The following is a 22726-nucleotide window of genomic DNA, read 5'->3' as shown; positions in this document are numbered from 1 at the left end:
TATTTTATCAAGAACAAAGTTAGAGTTACTTTTGATGTCCCAGTTAAATTCCTTTGGAAATGTGCACACTAAATAATGTTAAATGAAAAAAGAGAATATATACTGTGTATAATATAAAAATAGATTACATTTATTGAGTGCATATGTGTCATAAATTGTGTTAAGGGCTTTACATGTATTAGCTTATTTAATCCTCATGACAACCCTCTGAGGTAAGCATTGAAGGGTAGCAGAATATGCCACCCTAAAATATGCCTCTTCGGCGTAAAGATTATTTTGAGCTAATTATTTTGAGAAACAACAGATACAGGAGAAGTTTTTCAAACCAGAGTAGAAGTTGCCCTTTTGTAAGGCAAATTTACATGTATAAAGGAAATCTCCATTTGTGAGGGTATCTCCCCCTGTGTACCTGGAAGAAAAGGATGACTCTACATCAGAGGAGAATCTTATCAATGGAGAAGGCACCCATTTAAATCTACATAACAATCTTACCCTTGCTTGCTATGCCTGGTCACCTCCCAAACTGGCTCTCCCCACACCTTCTTTCTTTTGTCTTTAGCTGGATACAGTATTTAAGATGGAGGTTTAGATCCCCTCAGAGAGTTACTCAACCTCCCTCCCAGCCCCAATAGCTCCCATGTCTACAGGAGGTATACATGTTAGTTAACTTATGTTTATTGTTCCTTTTGTTAATATGTCTTATATTACAGGGAGGTCTCAGACAAAAACTCAGAAGGTTATTCGGAAAATTATTTCCACACTCTTACAGCATCATTATTATCTCCCTTTAAAGATAAGAAAATTAAGGTCCAGGGAGGTTAAGGGCGTTTCCCAAGTTTTCACAGAATTTGAACATAGGTCTGCCTGACTTCAGAGCTTATGGTTTAATTACTACACTCTACTGTCTCTCATTATTAGTAGTTACTGAAATGATTTTTCACTAAAATTTATCATGAAAAAGAATTAAATAATAATAGTACTATATATAATATTATATATATTATACTTTTCATGGTATATATAGATATATAATTTTATATGATAATGTAAGGTCCATGGAGGGACATTTATCCCTAATTTACTAAGGGTCAAAAGGGGACCAGAAATTGTCCATAAGACGATGCCAATGTGTTCTATTACTGTGGGATAAAAAAAAAAAATGTACCACGAGAGCACAAAGAAGGAGAGTCTGAAGAGAATTAAGGAAGACTTCACAAAATAGGTGACATTTGAGCTACGCCTAGTAAGATGAATAAAATGTACCAAAGCACGATTGTGGAAAGGGAGAGTCTACAAGTGAGAAGAGGAGAAATCTAAGTCATCATAGGGGAAAAAAACCAAAACAATTAGTCAGACACTGTATTTAAAACTGTCTTTCAGGGTGAGCTGCTTTAGTTTATCTTCTCTGAGTCTCCACATCAATTCTCCATTTTCTTCTTCTATTAAAATTCAATAACTTCTCGCCATTTGTTGCATCAGAGGGATTCTGTTTCAGCTTTAGTATGTAGCAATTAAGCAGCAGAGTTAGGAAGAGCACCTTGGAAAATTTTACAACAAAGAGCCACTCACCAGGAATTTGCATGAGAGGAACAGGTCTATTTGCTGCACTGCTGTTTTGGCAGCAACACATGCGTTTGGACCACGCACATCCTCCTCCCTTTTCTCAGGAAAAGGGATAAAGGAAAAGGAATGTATGGAGCAGAAGTGGTTTATTAGTTTTGGAAACTCTAGGGAATTGGCTCTGTAGTGATTTTTCCAGCCTATTCTTGAAGACTGTACAACCCTGGTGGGAAATGGGATTAGCTACACAAAGGATGGCAGCTCCCACATGTAGGGAAATGAGCTTTCACGAGGGGCACAACAGGTTATAGATCAACAGTGCCAAAGAAAAACAACAGCTGGAGGAGGTACTGAGCTGATGCTCTGGACCAATGGCACCAGCTGTGTATCCAGACACTATTCATGTCACAGCTGGACTTGACTGCAGACGGGAGAGGCTAATAATCAAGCTTCTTCCTTGACATTGGCAGTATCATGGCATAATATCTGGGACGAGTTATGAAATGTTGAGAGGGCAAAAGAGCGATCTGCATTGACTATGAAGCTATTAAACATTTGTGGATGCAGCTGCTGCTGCTACAGGTAAGAGACCGCCTCCTACATGGGAGACGATGACTTTAAAGTAGTCAGTACATTGGAAAGAGTACTAACGAAGAATCAGACAGACTCGGGCTCTAATCCCAGCTCTGTGAACTCTGCGACAAGCTAGGAATTCTTCGGAGATTCAGTTTACTCACATGAGAAATAGGGAAATAACAAAACAACTGCCCTGCTTGACTCACATTTGGTCCTGTTGGGAAGATGAAATAAATTAAGAGACATGAAAATGCTTAGAAAATTGTAAAGCAGATATAAAGCATTACGCTTACTGTGATGAAAGCAGTGAGCCCCCTGCTAACTCCCCTACCTGGAAATAGGCGAAGGCCAAGTGATCCAAGGCATCCTCTAGACTTGCCTCATCCTCTGTCTTCCATTCTCCATAAGAGCCTCGGAAGAGACTGACAGCCTCCTCCAGCCATGGAATGGCATGGTAGTAATCTCCCATGTCATAGGCCACCTGCAGGGAGCATAAGTACCGTCACTAAAGCCTTAGTCCATGGGTAGAGAAAGGAAATGATACTGCAAAGAGTGGAGGACCTTTGGAACCCAAGAAGGCAAGTTTTCTCTTTAATTCATTTAAATTAAATAGATTAAGCATCTATTATATACAAGACAATGTACTAGGCATGGAGAATATAAAGCATTCTTGCATTTAAAGAATTTATAATCTGGGGAGATGTGAGATATGAACTCAAGTAATTATAACACTGGGCAGAATGGCATGAATACTTGAGAATCTCAGAAAGCTTCACGGAAGAAGTGCCATCTGAGATGAGCCTTCGTTGAAGAAGGAAAAGAATTTCCATGAGCAGAGATTGGAATGAAGGTCATTTTATGGTGAGGGAATGGTAGAAACAGAAACCAAAAGCAAGAATGTGTTCAAGCAGTATATTGTGGCTATAGTCTAAGGCAAAGAGAAGCAGGAAATAAACATAAAAAGGCAATAGGGGGGCTTCCCTGGTGGCGCAGTGGTTGAGAGTCCGCCTGCTGGTGCAGAGGACATGGTTTCGTGTCCCGGTCCTGGAAGATCCCACATGCCACGGAGCGGCTGGGCCCGTGAGCCATGGCCGCTGAGCCTGCGCGTCTGGAGCCTGTGCTCCGCAATGGGAGAGGCCACAACAGTGAGAGGCCCGCGTACAGCAAAAAAAAGAAAAAACAAAAGGCAACAGGGGCTAAGCTAATTAGAGTGTGACTGTCATGTTTTTAGGAAGATGCTGTTGGTAGCAATGTGAGGAATGGATTAAAAGCATTCATTTATTTATTCAATATTTACTGAGTATTTACAATGTACCTGGTGGTCCCTGCCTTTAAAGAGCTTACAACCAATCAAGGGGCACATAAGTAAACCAATAATTGTGACATAATGCATTAGACATCTTAATGAAGGTAGACATTGGAACGTATGAGAGCTCAGTGGATCTGTCCTATATTAAGCGTCTGAATGTGGGGAATATGGCAACACGCACTAGACATAGCTCCCGTCTCCTAATAGCTTACAGTTAACTAGAATACCAGAACTGCAGGCAGAATTTCCTGCAAGTTGATGTTGGAGACAGCAGGGAATTATAAAGTCACAGATTTGGAAGGCCTCTTTCTAATTCAGGTATAATTTCCAGCAGGCAGAAAAATAGGGCAGAACCTAAAGATCCTGCAACTCTGCCACCTAAACAGTTAAGTCCATTCCTATCCCCCATCTGCCATTAGCCTGCTGTGTTATCTTTCTGGTCCTTAAGTTTTCTATTTGTAAAAACGTTGAGTTGAAGAATAACAATAAAAAATGACTGAACTTTTCCTGTTAACAATTTATTTAATTAAGATTTCCATGAGGAACTTTAAGTCTCAGCAATACAGCAGATTGAGATAACTGGAATCCTTCCAACCACAAAAACTTAGAAATTTTGAATAAAATATACAAAGCATTTAATTATATATTTTCAAGAAAGACTGGAAAATACCCAAGTACCAGAAGTAAAAAATGAGTTGAAAATCCAAGTAATAAGCTTATGAGCAGATGCTGAAGCTGCCTAGGATGGGGTGGGGGTTGGTTCTAGTAACCTTGGTACTTAGTAACCTTAGGTTATAATACCCACATGAGGACAGTATGTGAGCCTTCTGTAGACCTCCCAAACCTAGGAATTGGAATTAAGACACACTCATAAAACTGAAACCCATGAAAAACTACACTATAAGGGAAAGAGTAGACCAGAAAAAAATCTACCCACTGTCATAAGGAGACAAGAAAGTTGGTTTGTTTCTGTCTGGCCTCTATTCAGAGAAATAGATATGGAAACAACCTAAGTGTCCATCAGTGGAGGAATGAATAAAGAAAATGTGATCTATATAATTCAGCCATTAAAAAGAATGAAATCTTGTCATTTGTGACAACATGGATGGACCTCGAGGGCATTATGCTAAGTGAAATAAGTCAGACAGAGAAAGACAGATACCATATGCTCTCACTTACATGTAGAAACAAAACCAAAAAAATAAAAAATAAAAACCCCAATCCCATAAATAGAGGGAGCAGATTAGTTGCCAGAGGCCAGGGGTAGGGAGAAGGCAAAGTGGGTGAAAGGGGTCAAAAGTTATAAACTTCCAGTTATAAAATAAATAAGTCATGGGGATGTAATGTACAGGGGAAAAAAAATAAGTATCTAAGGCTAGTGATACCACCAGAGTACCTGGAAGAAGAAAACCCCAAACGCTATGAAGGGATATTCCTACAACTCTGGGCAGAAAAAGGCTCTTAGCGGGGAAAAAGTCCTGCTAAAAATAAGCTCACAATCAAAAATGATAAACTATATCAGGAAACAACTGACAATGAACAAGAGTCAACCAACACAACAGGAGGGTAGTAAAACTAGACAATTAAGAATTTCAGAAAATAGAAAGATTGATCTGCTTTAAAATAATCTATGGAGGAGAGTGAAGATGAAACAGATGTGTCTACATGTTAATAATTATCAAAGTTTATTCTTCGACCCAGCGATACCACTCCCAAGTATTTAACCAAGAGAAATGAAAACAAATGTCCACAGAAACACGTACATAAGAATGTTAATAGCAGCTTTATTCTAGCTGATGCTGGAAACAAATCAAGTATCCATCAACATGAGATTGGATAAACAGTTTGTGGTATATTCAAACAATGGAATACTAGTCAGCAATAGAAAGGAATGAACTACTGATAAACGCCACAACATGTATGAATTTCACAGATACAACATGCTGAGTGACTCAAGAGCACTTACTGTATGGTTTAGGACAGTGGTCACCTGGTACCTGGGCAAGGTTAGAGTAGAAAGGGTGGGAGTGGTGAGAAGGAAAAGGAAGTAGGGCTGTATTTAGCTGTCTGTAAATTCTTTTTAGAAAATCTGAAAAAAAATCTGAAACAAATATAGCAAAATTTGAACATATATTTCATCTCAATTATAGATATAATTGCTTCTTATTTTATGTGTACTTTTCTTATATTTGAAATGTTTTATCTTTCAAAATAAGTAAATAAATACAGAAATAAGGATTGCCAGTGAGACTTTTAGGAAGCGACTTACTGAATTTTCAACATATGGTTTTAGTCTCAGAAAAACCTCACTAAGGAAGCATATATTGGTACCATACATGGAGCTGTTTTAACTGGCTTCAATTTAAATTAGCCATGAACAGGATGATTCAGCTCTGATTCTATTCAGGATTTCAGAAAAGGAAAAATGCACACAGAGAGGCTTAGGACAACCCTCTCCACATTAACTTGGAAGACTGATTCTCAAAACTTGGATTCAGGACACATGAGGCCCCCTCTTATATCGGCTAATGAATACTGCAGGGGCTGGGAAAAATTCACTTTCCTGCAATACGCATCTTTAAAATTAAAAAGGATTTACTCCATTACTTCTTGGGCAAAGGCTAACAAAGAATATATTGTAAAATAACCTCAAGAGTGTTTAAAACCTGTGATCAAAGATCAGTTAAATATCTCATAAGGAAGGTTCTTAAAGTCTGTTTTCTCAAGCAATGTTAAAACGATGATGTTTTTTTCCTTTGGCCGCAGCACGCGGCTTGCAGGGTCTTAGTTCCCCGACCAGGGATCGAAACTGTGACCCCTGCAGTGGAAGTGCAGAGTCCTAACCACTGGACCACCAGGGAATTCCCAAATGGCCTGTGTTTTGGCACTACTTTAATTTAGTATTTACAAATGCCTAGGAAATGTTGCAAGGGATTTCACAAAGTCTCAGGAGGCTGAGTTTCCGTGATCAACCTTCACATCACCATTTCCTTTCCTTTCCCCCACCCTTTGACCCTGCTTCTCCTTTCCACCTGGCTGTTCATCTACTGGCGGGGTGCTCTACTTAGGGTGACCATAGGGCCATTTTTCCCAGGACAGTCCCATTTTATATCTGTCATCCTGGCTAATAACACCTCCTTCACTCTCAAGAGTGTCCTAAGTATATGATTTCCTTATCATGGAAAGAGCATGGGATTCAGAGTTAAAAGATGCAGGTTCAAATTTTAGTTCTGCTACTTAAAACTGTGTAACCTTAGGCAAGTTATTTACCCTCTCTGAACCTCAGTTTCTTCATCTGAAAATGGGGAATAATACCAAATTTCCAAGTTTGCTGTCAGGATTAGAAATATGTAAAAGGAATCAGGATATAGTGATTTCATCCCCCAAAAAGAGAGCTGAGCAATTTGCCCTCTCTCTGAATATCATTACCTTGCCAACTTGAAAGCAGTCATCCCCCGTGAGGGAAAAAAGCCGTCTGGGACTGTACAGGTCAGTGACAGCACAGCCGGTGACTCTCTGGAAGACGCCTCGGGCAAGTCCCTTCACACTGAGCATGTACACGTCCTGCAGCCGCATCAGGGCCCTTGCTGCTCCCTCAAGGTCCTCAAAGGCTGGCAGGTCCTGTTCCACCTTCTCATAACCATCCTTCAGAGCTGTAAAGGTCATGAAAGCATCAATCTACCATTCAAAAAACAGGCGGTGAGCATTTAATACAGCAAGGCATCATCACCTTAATCACCATAATCATCAGGCTCATAATATTACATGAGCAAAGATAATGTTTTATCTGCTTTTGTTCCCAGGGTAACAGAATCTTCTGAATGAGGAACAGACACTCTAGAGTAAAAACTAAGCACCTTTATCATGTTGTTCCATTCTACCTGTCTCCAGGAGTCTTGCCTTTTGGGGGACAAACTCTTCTTCCTCTTAACTTCCCCAAAGTCAACAAACTTCTTTAAGTACAAAGTACAGTAAATTAGGAAAGTGATCTTACTACAGATCACACTGTAGTGGCAACTTAATAAAATAGAAATTATTAGAAGACATCACTTTTAGGGACTTCCCTGGCAGTCCAGTGGTTAAGGCTTTGCCTTCCAAAGCAGGGGGTGTGGGTTCAATCCCTGGTCGGGGAGCTAAGATCCCACATGCCTCGCAGCCAAAAAACCGAAACATAAAATGGAAGCAATATTGTAACAAATTCAACAAAGACTTTAAAAATGGTCCACATCAAAAAAAAAATCTAAAAAAAAAAAAGAAGACATCCTTTTACATGTATGTAAATGGGATGATATGACCTATAGTCCTTCACAGGATTGGAGTGAAGATCAAATGAGATAATGGATATGAAAGTGCTTTCTAGGACTTCCCTGGTGGTCCAGTGGTTAAGACCTCACGCTTCCACTGCAGGGGGCGCAGGTTCAATCTCTGGTCAGGGAAGTTCCTCATGCTGCGTGGTGCAGCCAAAAAAAAAAAAAAAACTAAACTAAAAACTTACTGGAAAAAAAAAGTGCTTTCTAATTATAATTATATAAACATATTAACAAAGGGACCTAGTTCTTTGTAATAGTTAGAGCTAAGGAGATCAAGTAATACCTACCCACTTCATTATCCTTCATCACATCCCTTCAGAACCTCTCTCCTTTCCACTAAGTCAGGAGACAGAATCTTCTCTCACCCTCCAGCCCTCCTCCTCATTACCTCGGATGTTCTCACTGGCCTCCAGACTATGTACCACATTCTTCCAGTCGGACTGTAGGCGTTTGATGAGAGTAAATGCAAGCAGAGGGTTAGACACAGGGGTTGCTGAATCTTCATGCAAAGATAGCACCTTGTCATAGAATCTGAAAGAGAGGAACAGAATGATCTCACCTACTGATACAACCACTCTACCGAGTGAAGGCTGGCATGGTGTATGCACATTTAGAGTAGTTAAAAATGAAATGCTGAACCCCTTGAGACTCATGTAATATTCTAAGCAAGAAGCACAAAGAATATGAAAACTACCAACACAACAAAAGTAGGTTCATTCATTTGTTCATTCAGCGAGGCAGTCTCCACTGGTCAATTTTTGTACGTCAGCTATCATGCTAGATGCTCGAGACCCAAAGGCAAGAGACAGTGGAGCTCTCAAGGAGGTCCCAAATAAGAAAATCCTTTTTTCTCTTATCACTCTATAATCAAAACTTAGAGTCTGGTAGAAGCTCAAACACATTGTTGAATTAATTATGAAAACCGTGCTATGTGCTATGAGAGAAGAGAGCCTATAATGCTATAAAATGCTCTTGTTGAATTAATTATGAAAACCGTGCTATGTGCTATGAGAGAAGAGAGCCTATAATGCTATAAAATGCTCTGGCGATTTGTAGGTAGGGCACCTAACCCAGGTGGGAGTTAGAAGGTGTAAGGGAAGACTTTCCAGAGGATATGGCACCTGATCTGTGTTCTGAAGGATTAGTTAAAATATCAATAGCTACTATTGAGCACTTACCATGTATTAGGCATCCTGTTAAGTGGTTTAAACATATTGTCTCATTTAATCCCCGCAACATGCTTAGAATAGATTTTATCATGCACTTTTTACAGGAGGGGAAACTGCAACAAGGCTACGCTGTTGGTAAACAGCAAAGCCAGGAATGAACCCAAGCCTGCCTGACTCTGAAGCTGGGGTTCTTGGCTGATTTTGCCACACTGTTTCCCATGGAGCTAGAGCAAAGAAGGGAGGAGAGTAGTTTTTTTGAGCCAACAGGGACCAATGTGTCCAAAGGCACAGAGGCTTGACATATATTTGATCATTCAGTAAGTCACTTGCTAGATGTCAGTCTCCATGCTGGAAGCTGAGGATAAACAGGCAAGACAGGGTCCAATGATCAAGGATTTTTGTTGTTTTTTTAATAAGGAGGAGGGGGAAAGGATGGTGAAAGGGAAGGGGAGGGGAAGAGGAGGGAAAGGGTGAGGGAGAGGAAGAAGGAGAAGAGGAGAATTTATCTATTATTATTATTTTTTAATTTATTTTTGGCTGTGTTGGTCTTCGTTGCTGCGCGCAGGCTTTCTCTAGTTGCGGCGATCGGGGGCTACTCTTCATTGTGGTGCGCGGGCTTCTCATTGCAGTGGCTTCTCTTGTTGCAGAGCACGGCTCTAGGCTCTCAGGCTTCAGTAGTTGTGGCACACAGGCTCAGTAGTTGTGGCACATGGGCTCTAGAGCGCAGGCTCAGTAGTTGTGGTACACGGGCTTAGTTGCTCCACGGCATGTGGGATCTTCCTGGACCAGGGATTGAACCTGTATCCCCTGCACTGGCAGGCGGATTCTTAACCACTGTGCTACCAGGGAAGTCCGATCAAGGGTTTCATGGACAAGAAAATAGCTGATTTCTCATCACTCTTTTCCTAAGTTCAATATATATTTCTATGAAAGAATAAATGAAATACATTCTTCTAGGAGCTAGGAACAAAATTTTGAATAAGACAATAACCTTGATCTTAAACACTTGCAGCCATTGAGATCACAAATAATTACATTAAAGGTGCAACACCAGATTTAAGAACAAGGCTTAGTGGAGAGTACACAGTGGGGGTGATTAACTTGGCCAGAGCAGGTGAGAGAAGGTTTCACAGAGGAGATAATAAACTGGCTTGATGGGTAAATGCAAATAATGAGGAAGGGAGAAGGAGGCCTCCTTCCAAGGCAGGCAGAGACAGTTCAACATATGCAAAGGTACAGAGAGAAACAGGGAAATTACAAGCCGTTTAGTACTGCTGGAGCACGGGGTATATTGGGAGAATGGGGAGACTAGACTGAAGAAGTGAGGAGCACCTAATAGACCTTGCTGAGAAATTTGATTTTTACCCTGTGTGCAATTAGGAGCAGCAAAAGGTTTTAAGTGAGAGTGGAATGCACTATGATACGTTACATATATAAATCTGTGAGAGGGTGGGGGGGAGGGGTTAGAAGTGGAAGTGACCAGAGGCAGAAAGACCATAACAGTGACAGTGGGAACAGAGAATGGGATGGTTTCAGGAGAGATATTTAGGAAGCAGATCATATAGAAACTGGTGATGGTTGTAATGGAGAATGAACAGGTGGGTTATCCAAGCATGCTTCCAACCTTTCTGGTTTGCCAACATTTGCAGAAAATGGCCAGAAATGTTGGGGCCAGAAGTGATCATCTTTCTCATTAATTTCTCTCCTCCTCGATGTCCTACAAGAGTGTTCATACAAGCAAAGGTGCTGTTTCCTTTCCTGGCATACTATGGTTATTCCATTGCTAACCCTCTAACAGGATTTATATTGTTGGAAGTTATTAGTTATAGTAAGGCAGACTTAAGAGTTCTAGTCCTGCCCTCTAAGACTTTTTTCCCTTTGTTTTAAAATTATTAATTTTGAAAACAATACAATAACAACAATGGAAGTAAAAGAAAAAAGTGTGGGGACTTCCCTGGTGGTGCAGTGGTTAAGAATCCACCTGCCAATGCAGGGGACACGGGTCGAGCCCTGGTCGGGAAGTTCCCACATGCCGTGGAGCAACGAAGCCTGTGCGCCACAACTACTGAAGCCCACGTGCCTAGAGCCTGTGCTCCACAACAAGAGAAGCCACCGCAGTGAGAAGCCCGTGTACCTCAACGAAGAGTAGCCCCTGCTCGCCACAACTAGAGAAAGCCCGTGTGCAGCAACAAAGACCCAATGCAGCCAAAAATAAATAAATAAAATAAAATAAAATAAAAAGAATCCGCCTGCCAATGCAGGTGACACGGATTCAAGCCCTGGTCCGGGAAGATCCCACATGCCACGGAGCAATTAAGCCCATGCACTACAACTACTGAGCCTGTGCTCTAGAGCCCATGAGCCACAACTACTGAGCCCACATGCAGCAACTACTGAAGCCCGCATGCCTAAAACCCATGCTCCACAACAAGAGAAGCCACCACAATGAGAAGCCCACACACTGCAACAAAGAGTAGCCCCCGCTCGCTGCAACTAGAGAAAGCCTGCGCGCAGCAATGAAGACCCAATGCAGCCAAAAATAAACAAATATTTTTTAAAAAAGGAAGTGTGAGCAAAGTGAAAAGGATATGGATTTATATGAATGTATGCAAGAGCACGTGAGAATAGAAGAGTCCTTTGGCCAGAGTGGAGGACTTCAGTGAGTGGAAAGGGATGGAAGTGACGAATGGAGGGAGTGGCAGGGTGGTGGCGGATTTCAATCCCGTGAAACAGTCAGAACTAAGGATTTCTCAAGGGGGCCTCAACTATAAACAGAGCCTGAAACACAATACTTGCTTCGGGTAGAGGTGCTTCTAGCGAGCCAAACGTTCAATTCAAGCATAAACTAAGGAAAAAGGATCTGCACCTGGGTGCCCCAGGGAGGAAATAGGAAGACTGTCAAGTCCCAGGACGTCTCTGCTCCCCAAGACAGGGGTATCTGAGAGCAGCTACTCTAGGGTTTTGAAACTAAACCAGCCTCCAGGGTGTGGGATTTTTTTTTTTACTACCCATTATTTCCTGCTTCAGCTCCATATGGAACTACTTAGTGAAAGATATTCCACTGCTAGACAAAAACACTTACAAGCAGAGACTTGGGCTTGAGTTCAGCCTGAAGGGTAAGTGTCCAGGGACAACTGAGGCTGAGTGGGCAGGGATTTTATAAGACAGTTGAATGTGGAGGAGCTGGAAGGAGACCTGAGAGGTATCCTGACCCAGCCTCCAACTATCCCTCAGTTTCCTCCTCTATAAAATGGCAGAACTGGTCTAGTCTAGAATAACTCTATGAATCCTTTTGGCACAACCATTCTATTATTTCTTTCCATCACCTTTTCCACAACTGAATAAACAGATTCCTCATCTGGTGCTTGAGAACTAATGTATAACAGGCATCAGAGGAAAGTGAGGCACAAAGAGAAAGAAGCAAGACAGAGAGGTGAAGATCTGTTCCAAGTCACCCATCAGATCAAAAGCAATATCTCCTTGTTCTCTTCACATCCCACTTTGTATTATGGTGTCAATTTATTTAGGGCAGGGGTTTGATCTCTACTGCAGCACATAATTCAATTCAGTGTTCAGGTATGTCATCTTTCTGTCACACAAAGAAAAAAAAACCTATCAACTGCTATCTGAGGCTGGTTTGGAATCTAAACGTTGGCCTTATGCTCAGCCTCTGAGCCAATAGCTGGTTTTCAGAGACTGAGTTACTGGATGCTGAATTCAAACCTCAGGGTTTCCTAAACGGAATTTTGCTTTAACAAATGCTGAGAATGGAAAATCAGATCCTTTCCTTCAAGAATCTGCACATAAAATTTGCAACCCAATCCCTGCATTAAACATAGCCTGGACAGGTTACCCAACCACAATACATGGGCTATTTTAATTCAATATGTTTCTCCTTTGGAATTCAGAAATGGCTTTGTCTCGGTTCTTCTGAGATATTCTGAATGCTTAATTCCTAGCACAGAAATAATTGCTGCTGATACTACTTTTTAAATCTTGGTGGTTTTTTTAAACTGCAACAACAAAAAAAGGTACGGGTTAGCTAAATATTATATAACTAGTATTCGTAATACTATATTAGTATACAACTGTATATGTGATTGGGCTGGCCAAAAAGTTCGTTCAAGTTTTTGGAAGATGTTACAGAAAAACCCGAACAAACGTTTTGGCCAACCCAATATAACTAGTATAATTTTTATTCATTAACTTGGGGTAGGGAGTAGTAGTTTCAACACCAAAAATATTTAATTTCTAAATTTAGAAATTCAAAGAAGAAATGATCAACACTGCAAGCTCTCTCTTCTGAACCTGTTCCCCAAGAGGCCCGGCATCAGGATTCTGACACCCATCTCCATCTAAGCCACTCAAATAAAGAGATTAGTGGTATGAGAACAAGCACATGAGTAGCAGGGAGCAGGATGGCATCTTGAATCAAAGAGAAGAGTCTGTTCTACTTCCACCAGTGAACAAAATTATATCATTTTGCTCTGTAAGCATGGGCCCACAGAACACTAGGCAACTATGCTACTCCAAAAAGTGACAAGAATTATTGAAATTATCACCGTTTACTGTTATAATTAATTCACACTTACGTATACTCTACATGTGTGTGTATCATCATGCTATTTCAAACTAACAGTAAATTTAAACATGCATACAACCACTTATAAGCAAACTACATACTTAAGACCATGTACCAAATTACATCATCATTCAGTCACCATCAAGTAACAGACAAGATCTCTCACATACGCTCCCTCGCACAAACTGGTTCTCTTCTACCTGGGTTCTCCCACACAGCCATAGGGGCCCTCACACCTTCTTCCCATATGGCCTGGAAACAGTGTTACTAACGCATACGCTCACTCACAGTTTTATCAGCGGCACATTGTGAGATAGCCCTCTGTGGCCTCAGCTCAGCTGAGGGTCACAGGACATACAGTATTAATATATTCAGGTAACTATGTGGTTACACCTCTGCTTCTCATATTGTGAGCTTCTCAGTGTCCCAGGAGAAGGTGCACAGCACATATTCATACACATGGTATCATATCCAATCATTCATCTTTCATTGTTTGACACTGCAGAGTCTTACAGTAGTTTGTTGACTGTATAGCAAAACAACATTGGCTGAGCATCTGCCGGTGTGTGCTACACTCAGCATCCCCTAGCATCAACTATGGTTTTGCCCAGTGTTTTCTTGGTGTCAAATACTTTCATATTCATATAACATCTCAGTTATAGTATTTAGAGCTGTTACGTGTGTAAAGAGAAGGGAGAGCAGGAAGCAAGGGGAAGGATGGACGTCTCAGATTAACAGTCATGATGTTACAGACTCTGAGCTCCTAGAGGGCAGGGTTTGGTCTGGTTCACCATTCTCTCCCTAGTGCCTGGAACAGTGCTTGGCTCATGGTAGGCACTCAAACATACGTGTTGAACAAACTGATGAACACAAAGGATTATTCATACAGTGACCTGGACAATTACTCGGCATCCTTCACATGCAGACTATGATATGCATAGTGTCATGCCTACCCAGTCTCAATGACATGTAAATCTCGTACACGGTCACAGAATGTCACCCCATACTAAACATCAGTTTCCTGGGTCACACGGTCAACACATGTGTGGCTACAGTGTCACTCTTCTCTCCATTTCACTCTTGCAATGTCGTTGTGTCTCTGTGACACAGAGCCTGGAGGCCCACACAGCTTGACCCAGCACCTTGGGCGGCCCTACTCCTCCTCGGAGTCGCTGCTCCACACTTTTCCACAGTGTATCAACTTGGCGGTGTGATGTTGGATTGGGGTGCCACTGTGTGTGTGTGAGGGACAGAGTCAGAGGTCCTACACAGTGTGACACAGTGTCTTGAGGTCCCACACAGGATGACGGTGTATCTGGGGAGTCACACTGGGCCATGGTATCGCAGTCTCACGGTGAGACACCGCGTGTGAGGTCCCGGCAGGGTGACGATGAACCTAAGAGTTACCCCGCCCCGCCCCCCTCCCTCCCCCCACCCCGCCGTGGCACAGTGTCTTGGCCTCGTCTTCTGACTCGGTCTTCCCTACTCAGACCCCACCCCCCTGCCCTCACCTGGTGAGATCCCGCAGCCGCGCCTCCTCCCCGCGCAGGTAGCGCCGCAGCAGTCCCAGCAGCCGGCGCTCGGGCGCCAGGGCGCGCGCCACACTGGTCAGCGCCGAGAACGTGTCCCCGCGCGCCGCGACCCCGGCCAGGTCCCCTGCCTGGAACGCCAGCACCGCCAGCAGCGCTGCCAGCCGCACAGCGGGGCCCATCGCCGGCGCTGGCGCGCGTCCTCTCAGGCCTTGCAGCCCGGCCCTGCGCCCGACGCTCCGCCCTGGCCCGCCCCCGGCTCCTCCTCGCTCTGACCCCTCCCCTCGCTCTCCACCTCCCACCTTCTTGCCCCCTAGTTCCCTAGACTGCGTGTGGACTGCCTGCAACCTCAGTGTCCGCCCGCCCTCCACTAAATCACAGCCCTGGGAAAACATTTCCACTGTGTCTATTTCACACTTGGGGAAATTGAGGCAGCGGGTGTGGTGAGGCATGAATTCACCAGTCTATGGCTGTACAACGCCATCCAAAAATATTCACCCCTCTGGATCAAGGGGTGGAAATGCAGAAACATCACTGGATTCTGATGGAGAGATCGGGAGAGTAAATGTCATGGTATGGTAACAGCGGTGCGGGTAAAGAGCTGTGACAGACCAGAGGGGAAGAAAACACTTCACACAGGACGTGACGTCTGAACCATCTTGAAGGATGAGTAGAATTTGGACCGGAGGTAGAGGGTGAAGGCCATTAGGGTCAGCGCATGACAAATCTAGGACCTATACAACCAAAAACTCTGGGGTCCTGGGTCACTGCTCTACATGACATACCTATGATCACTGAAGCAAACAAAAATATTATTATTGTATCCTACTACTTATTCTTTCCCCCTCTTTCCCAGGCAATGTTATTCACTCATTCATTCATTTAACAAACATTTAGCACCTGTTCCACTGTGCTGAGGACAAAGAGAAATAGCAGATCCAACCCTAGACTCACAAGGGGAGACAGAGATGTAAACAAATAACCACAAAGTGCTGTCAGGGTAACCGAGGGTTGTGCAGTGAGCAAGGGCAACTCTGAGGAGGGAGCCCATCCCCATGCATAGACGGTGGAGAGGGCTTCACAGAGGGGGCAACGTGTGCAGGTCCAAAAGGATGAAAAGGAATTGTCTGGAAGATGTCGGGCAAGGGAGGGATGGGCTTTCCTGGAGAAGGTACTATGTATGCCAAGGTTCGGAGATGGAAAATAGTTTGAGTTGCAGAAATGATGAAAAGTTCCTTGTGGTTGGGCCTGTCAGATTGTGAAGTGTTTTTGCATGTCATACGAAGAAATTTAGCCTGTTATGAAAATCCAATGGAAGTTTTTTTTTAATTGAAAAAAAATTATTTATACAGCTGCATCGGGTCTCAGTTGCGGCACACGGGATCTTCGTTGAGGCATGCAGATCTTTCGTTGCGGCGCGCGGGCTTCTCTCTAGTTGTGGCGTGTGGGTTTTTCTCTCTCTAGTTGTGGCACACGCAGGCTCCAGGGCATGTGGGCTCTGTAGTTGTGGTGCCTGGGGTCGAGAGCGCATGGGCTTTGTAGTTTGCAGCATGCAGGCTCTCTAGTTGAGGCACACGAGCTCAGTAGTGTGGCGCACAGGCTTAGTTGCCAGGGATCAAACCCATGTCCCCTGCATTGGAAGGTGGATTCTTTACCACTGGACCACCAGGGAAGTCCCCCAGTGGAAGTTCTTAAGGTGGTGTTAATAGCCATCCAGTGACTGAGCAAGGTGAGGGAATAAAGGCCCAGCCATTTAGGCCCAACATGAGACAGCTCTGAGAGGCAATACTAGCTCTAGCCCTCCTGCCACATTAATCAACGCTTTGTCAAGCCTCTTTGACCTCTTCCTCTGCCCTTTCCTGCTTCCTGTCCCTTTCACAGATGTTGATCCCTAACAAATATCTTGCACTTCAAACTTCATCTCAGCATCTGTTTCTGGAGAACCCGATCTGTAACACCAATGCAATCAACATACACAGCTGGTGAGTGTAGAGCAGGAACCTGAACCCAGGTGGTGTGGATCCAGGGGCCATATTCTTAATTGCTACCAGAGGCAGATTTACCACGAAGCCTTTGAAGCTTAAGCCTCAAGGCCCCTAACTTGCACAAACCCTTTCCAACACCCTCAGGATTGAGGGGTGGCAGAACCTAACAATATGTTCACATGGTTATATGTATTTGTAAAATTTGCAAAATAAAGCTATTTTTTTTTTTTTTTTTTTTTTTTTTTTTTTTATGCGTTACGCGGGCCTCTCACTGTTGTGGCCCCTCCCGTTGCGGAGGACAGGCTCCGGACGCGCAGGCTCAGCGGCCATGGCTCACGGGCCCAGCCGCTCCGCGGCATGTGGGATCTTCCCAGACCGGGGCACGAACCCGTGTCCCCTGCATCGGCAGGCGGACTCTCAACCACTGCGCCACCAGGGAAGCCCAATAAAGCTATTTTAATGACAATTTTCTCTTTCCACTCTGACTTCCTCTCCATTACACTTCCCCTTATTGTGCGCATGTTGGAATGGCCAAGGGTCTGTATTTACAACTGAGTAGTCATCTTAGCCTGCTTTCTGCCCATAGAAGGTTGAGGGTTGTAGTATGAAGAATCATGGCCCCCCAAAGATGCCCATGTCCTAATTCCCACAGCCTGTGACTATGTTGCCTCACACAGCAAAGGGAATTTTGCAGGTGTGATTAAGGATCCTGAGATGCCCCATTTATTTACTTATTCATTTATTTTACATCAGTATGGGCTCATGAATTTTACTGAATTAATTATAATTCATTACTTTGCTTATTTTGAATCTCATATTGCCCTAGAGTTGGTCAATGGCAGCCTCTTCAATCTGCCTCCTGTGTCCTTCTGATATGTCCCCTTCATTCCTTGAGCACTTCCATAATTTGTTACTTCCAAGGTATTCCAAATCGCCATGTACTTTCCCTGCTCCTGTCCTGGAATCAAGCATTTCCCCCATGAGCCCTGTTTCCTTGTATTCAGAAACTAAGATCTGGGTGCTAAGTATGCTCATTGCAACTGTAGTGTCTCTGTTCTCAGGTCCTTTCAGCAGACAGAACTACGTAATTATATATAACTCTGTTAAACTTTTCTTAAGTATTTTTTCTTTTAAAAAATGAGATATAATTTACAAACTATAAAATCCACATTTTTAAAGTGTACGATTCATTCATTTTTACTATGTTCACAAGGTTGTGCAACCATCACCACTAATATTTTCTTGCACCCCCCCAAAAAAAACCCCTATGCCCATTAGCTGCCACTCTCCATCCCCCTCCCATGTGACAACCACCAATCTATTTTCCATCTATATGGATTTACCTATTATGGGCAATTCATATAAATGGTTTCACTTTTGATACTATAATAAATGGAATTTTCTTAATTTCATTTTTAGATTGTTCATTGTTAGTATATAGAAATTCAGTTGATTTTTGTATATTGATCTTGTGTCCTGTAACCTTACTGAAATTGCTTATTATGTCTAATCGTGTTTTTTGTTTATTCCTTATAATGTTATATATAGAAGATTAAAACATTGGAAAATGGAGAGAGTTTACTTCCTCCATTTGAATTTGGATGTTTTTTCTTTCTTTTTTTTTCCCCTAATTTACTTTGCTAGAACTTCCAGTGTAATATTGAAGTGACAAGAGAGGATATCATTGTCTTGTTCCAGATCCTGGGTGGAAAGCTTTCAGTCTTTCACCATTAAGTATGATGTTAGCTGTGCGTTCGTCAATGCTTTAACTAGGTTGAGGAAGATCTCTTCTGTTCCTAATTTTTTAAGTGTTTTTATCTGTCAAGTACATTTTCTGCATCTATTGAGATGATCATGTGGTTTTTATCCTTTTTTGTCTTAATATTATGTGTTATAATGATTGCCTTTTAATATCTATTTACTTATTTATTTGGTTGCATTGGGTCTTAGTTGCGTCAGGTGGGCTCCTTAGTTGTGGCAGGCAGGATCCTTAGTTGTGGCAAGTGAACTCTTAGTTGTGGCATGCATGTGGGATCTAGTTCCTGGATCAGGGATCGAACCCAGGCCCCCTGCATTGGGAGTGTGGAGTCTTAGCCACTGCACTGCCAGGGAAGTCCCATAATGATTGATTTTTCTTTGTTAAACCAACCTTGGATTCTGGGTTAAATCTTGTTCATGTGTTGCTGGGTTCACCTTGCTATTTGTGCTTCACTGAACTTCTTGGTTTATGTTTTTTCAAATCTGGGAAATATTCATATATTATTTCTTCAAATATTTCTTTTTGAAAATCTTCTGGAATTCTGATGAGATAAATTAGGTACTGGCTCACAGATCAATAAGGCTCTGTACACTTTTTTTGTTGTTATTTTTATTTTTGAATTTTTTTTTTTTTTTTTTTTTTTTTTTATTTTTGAATTTTTTAAACATCTTTATTGGAGTATAATTGCTTTACAATGGTGTGTTAGTTTCTGCTTTATAAACAAAGTGAATCAGCTATATATATATATATATATATATATATATATATATATATATCCCCATATCTCCTCCCTCTTGTGTCTCACTCCCATCCTCCCTATCCCACCCCTCTAGGTGGTCACAAAGCACGGAGCTGATCTCCCTGTGCTATGCAGCTGCTTCCCACTAGCTATCTATTTTACATTTGGTAGTGTATATATGTCCATGCCACTCCCTCACTTCGTCCCAGCTTCCCCTTCCCCTTCCCTGTGTCCTCAAGTCCATTCTCTACATCTACGTCTTTATTCCTGTTCTGCCCCTAGGTTCTTCAGAACCATTTTTTTTTTTGAGATCCCATATATATGTGTTAGCATACAGTATTTGTTTTTCTCTTTCTGACTTAACTTCACTCTATATGATAGACTCTAGGTCCATCCACCTCATTACAAATAGTTCAATTTCATTTCTTTTTATGGCTGAGTAATATTCCATTGTATATATGTGCCACATCTTCTTTAACCACTCATCTGTCGATGGACACTTAGGTTGCTTCCATGTCCTGGCTATTGTAAATAGAGCTGCAATGAACATTGTGGTACATGACTCTTTTTGAATTATGGTTTTCTCAGGGTATACGCCGAGCAGTGGGATTGCTGGGTCGTATGGCAGTTCTAGTTTTAGTTTTTTAAGGAACCTCCATACTGTTCTTCATAGTGGCTGTATCAATTTACATTCCCACCAACAGTGCAAGAGCGTTCCCTTTTCTCCACACCCTATCCAGCATTTATTGTTTGTAGATTTTTTGATGATGGCCATTCTGACTGGTGTGAGGTGATACCTTATTGTAGTTTTGACTTGCATTTCTCTAATGATTAGTGATGTTGGGCATCCTTTCATGTGTTTGTTGGCAACCTGTATATCTTCTTTGGAGAAATGTCTATTTAGGTCTTCTGCCCATTTTTGGATTGGGTTGTTTGATTTTTTGATATTGAGCTGCATGTAAATTTTGGAGATTAATTTGTCAGTTGCTTCATTTGCAAATATTTTCTCCCATTCTAAGGGTTGTCTTTTGGTCTTGTTTATGGTTTCCTTTGCTGTGCAAAAGGTTTTAAGTTTCATTAGGTCCCATGTGTTTATTTTTGTTTTTATTTCCATTTCTCTAGGAGGTGGGTCAAAAAGGATCTTGCTGTGATTTATGTCATAGAGTTCTGCCTATGTTTTCCTCTAAGAGTTTTATAGTGTCTGGCCTTACATTTAATCCATTTTGAGTTTATTTTTGTGTATGGTGTTAGGGAGTGTTCTAATTTCATTCTTTTACATGTAGTTGTCCAGTTTTCCCAGCACCACTTATTGAAGAGGCTGTCTTTTCTCCATTGTATATTCTTGCCTCCTTTATCAAAGATGAGGTGACCATATGTGCGTGGGTTTATCTCTGGGCTTTCTATCCTGTTCCATTGATCTATATTTCTGTTTTTGTGCCAGTACCATACTGTCTTGATGACTGTAGCTTTGTAGTATAGTCTGGGAGCCTGATTCCTCCAGCTCTGTTTTTCTTTCTCAAGATTGCTTTGTCTATTCAGGGTTTTTTGTGTCTCCATACAAATTGTGAAATTTTTCATTTTAGTTCTGTGGAAAATGCCATTGGTAGTTTGATAGGGATTGCACTGAATCTGTAGATTTCTTTGGGTAGTATAGTCATTTTCACAATGTTGATTCTTCCAATCCAAGAACATGGTATATCTCTCCATCTGTTTGGATCATCTTTAATTTCTTTCATCAGTGTCTTAGAGTTTTCTGCATAGAGGTCTTTTGTCTCCTTAGGTAGGTTTATTCCTAGGTATTTTATTCTCTTTGTTGCAGTGGTAAACGGGAGTGTTTCCTTAATTTCTCTTTCAGATTTTTCATCATTAGTGTATAGGAATGCAAGAGATTTCTGTGCATTAGTTTTGTATCCTGCTACTTTACCAGATTTGTTGATTAGCTCTAGTAGTTTTCTGGTAGCATCTTTAGGGTTCCCTATGTATAGTATCATGTCATCTGCAAACAGTGACAACTTTACTTCTTCTTTTCCGATCTGGATTCCTTTTCTTTTTCTTCTCTGATTGCTGTGGCTAAAAATTCAAAAACTATGTTGAATAACAGTGGTGAGAGTGGACAACCTTGTCTCATTCCTGATCTTAGAGGAAGTAGTTTCAGTTGTTCACCCCTGAGAACGATGTTGGCTGTGGGCATTTTTTTTTTAATCTTTTTTTCTGTCTGTTGTTCAGATTAGATAATTTTAATGAATTTATCTTCAAGTTCACTGAATCTTTCCTCTGTCATGTCTATTCTGCTATTGAGTTCATCAATGAGTTTTTTAGTTTGGTTATTTTACTTTCATTAGATTTCTCTTTATATCTCTTCTTTCTTGATAATTTCTACCTTTCCATTCACTTCAAGAGTATTCACCCTTACTTCTTGGAGCATTTTATAACAATCTTCAACAATTTCAACATTTGCGTCATCTTCTCCTTGACATTTGTTGATTGCCTTTTCTCATACTAATTGAGATTTTCCTGATTCTTTGTGTGCTGAGTAGGATTAAATACTGGACTTTTTGAATGTTTTTAAATGTCTAGATCTTGTTTAAATCTTATGGATAATAGTAATATTTTTAGTTTTAGCATACAGCTCACCCAGTTTGAGTCAGAAGTACTGACCTGCCTCTGTGGTTGTGGTTCCAATGTCAGTTCAGTTTTCAAAGCTTTTGCAATGCTATTCAGATCTGTCCCAGTTGTATGCCACCCAATGGCCAGTCCTAGATCTGGACAGTGGTCTATTGTATACCTCAGTACTCAGGTGTATGGTATGCTATTTAGCATCAGATCCATGCCTGCACAGTTCAGGGGTGAGGTCAAAAATTATGGGGTTGCTCTCCTGAACTCCTCCCTCTCTGTGATTTCTCTGATACTTTCCAGTCTTCTGAACCCACTTTTCAGTCCTTTGGCCAAAAACCTGGGGGTTCAGTTACTCTTCTCTGCTGTGTCCTTTTCATGATTGCATGTATCTAGGGCCAAGTGGCAGGAGGATAGAGGTAGAAAAAAAAATCAATGGGGGTTTTCCCTACTACTGGGATTGTTGAAAGCAAAAATTACAGCATTATTTGATACGGTTTCAGTGTACGTAGATGTAATACGTAAGATAAATTGAAGTTTTAGGTGGCCATAGGCACTCACTGCCACCACTGCCATTGTGGCCACCACTGCGGGA

The 22726-nt window shown here is 41.8% G+C and overlaps 1 protein-coding gene across 1 annotated transcript in view; it reads right to left on the bottom strand.

The window, feature by feature from the left end:
* Positions 1-15236, bottom strand: part of P4HA3 (prolyl 4-hydroxylase subunit alpha 3) — a 34339-nt gene extending 19103 nt beyond the window's left edge. Inside the window, exons 1-4 of the mRNA XM_065882326.1 lie at positions 15018-15236; positions 8144-8286; positions 6875-7098; positions 2468-2617 (exon numbers count right to left, since the gene is read on the bottom strand). Coding sequence (XP_065738398.1) covers positions 2468-2617; positions 6875-7098; positions 8144-8286; positions 15018-15217 — 717 coding nt within the window. The 5' untranslated portion in view covers positions 15218-15236. The remainder of the gene's footprint in view (positions 1-2467; positions 2618-6874; positions 7099-8143; positions 8287-15017) is intronic.
* Between the last annotated feature and the right edge of the window lie 7490 nt (positions 15237-22726).

Source organism: Phocoena phocoena, chromosome 8 (genome assembly GCF_963924675.1).
Source record: "Phocoena phocoena chromosome 8, mPhoPho1.1, whole genome shotgun sequence".
Taxonomy (NCBI): Eukaryota; Metazoa; Chordata; class Mammalia; order Artiodactyla; family Phocoenidae; genus Phocoena; species Phocoena phocoena.
Note: the sequence above shows the minus strand (reverse complement) of the source record. Positions and strands in the feature narration are given on the sequence as shown.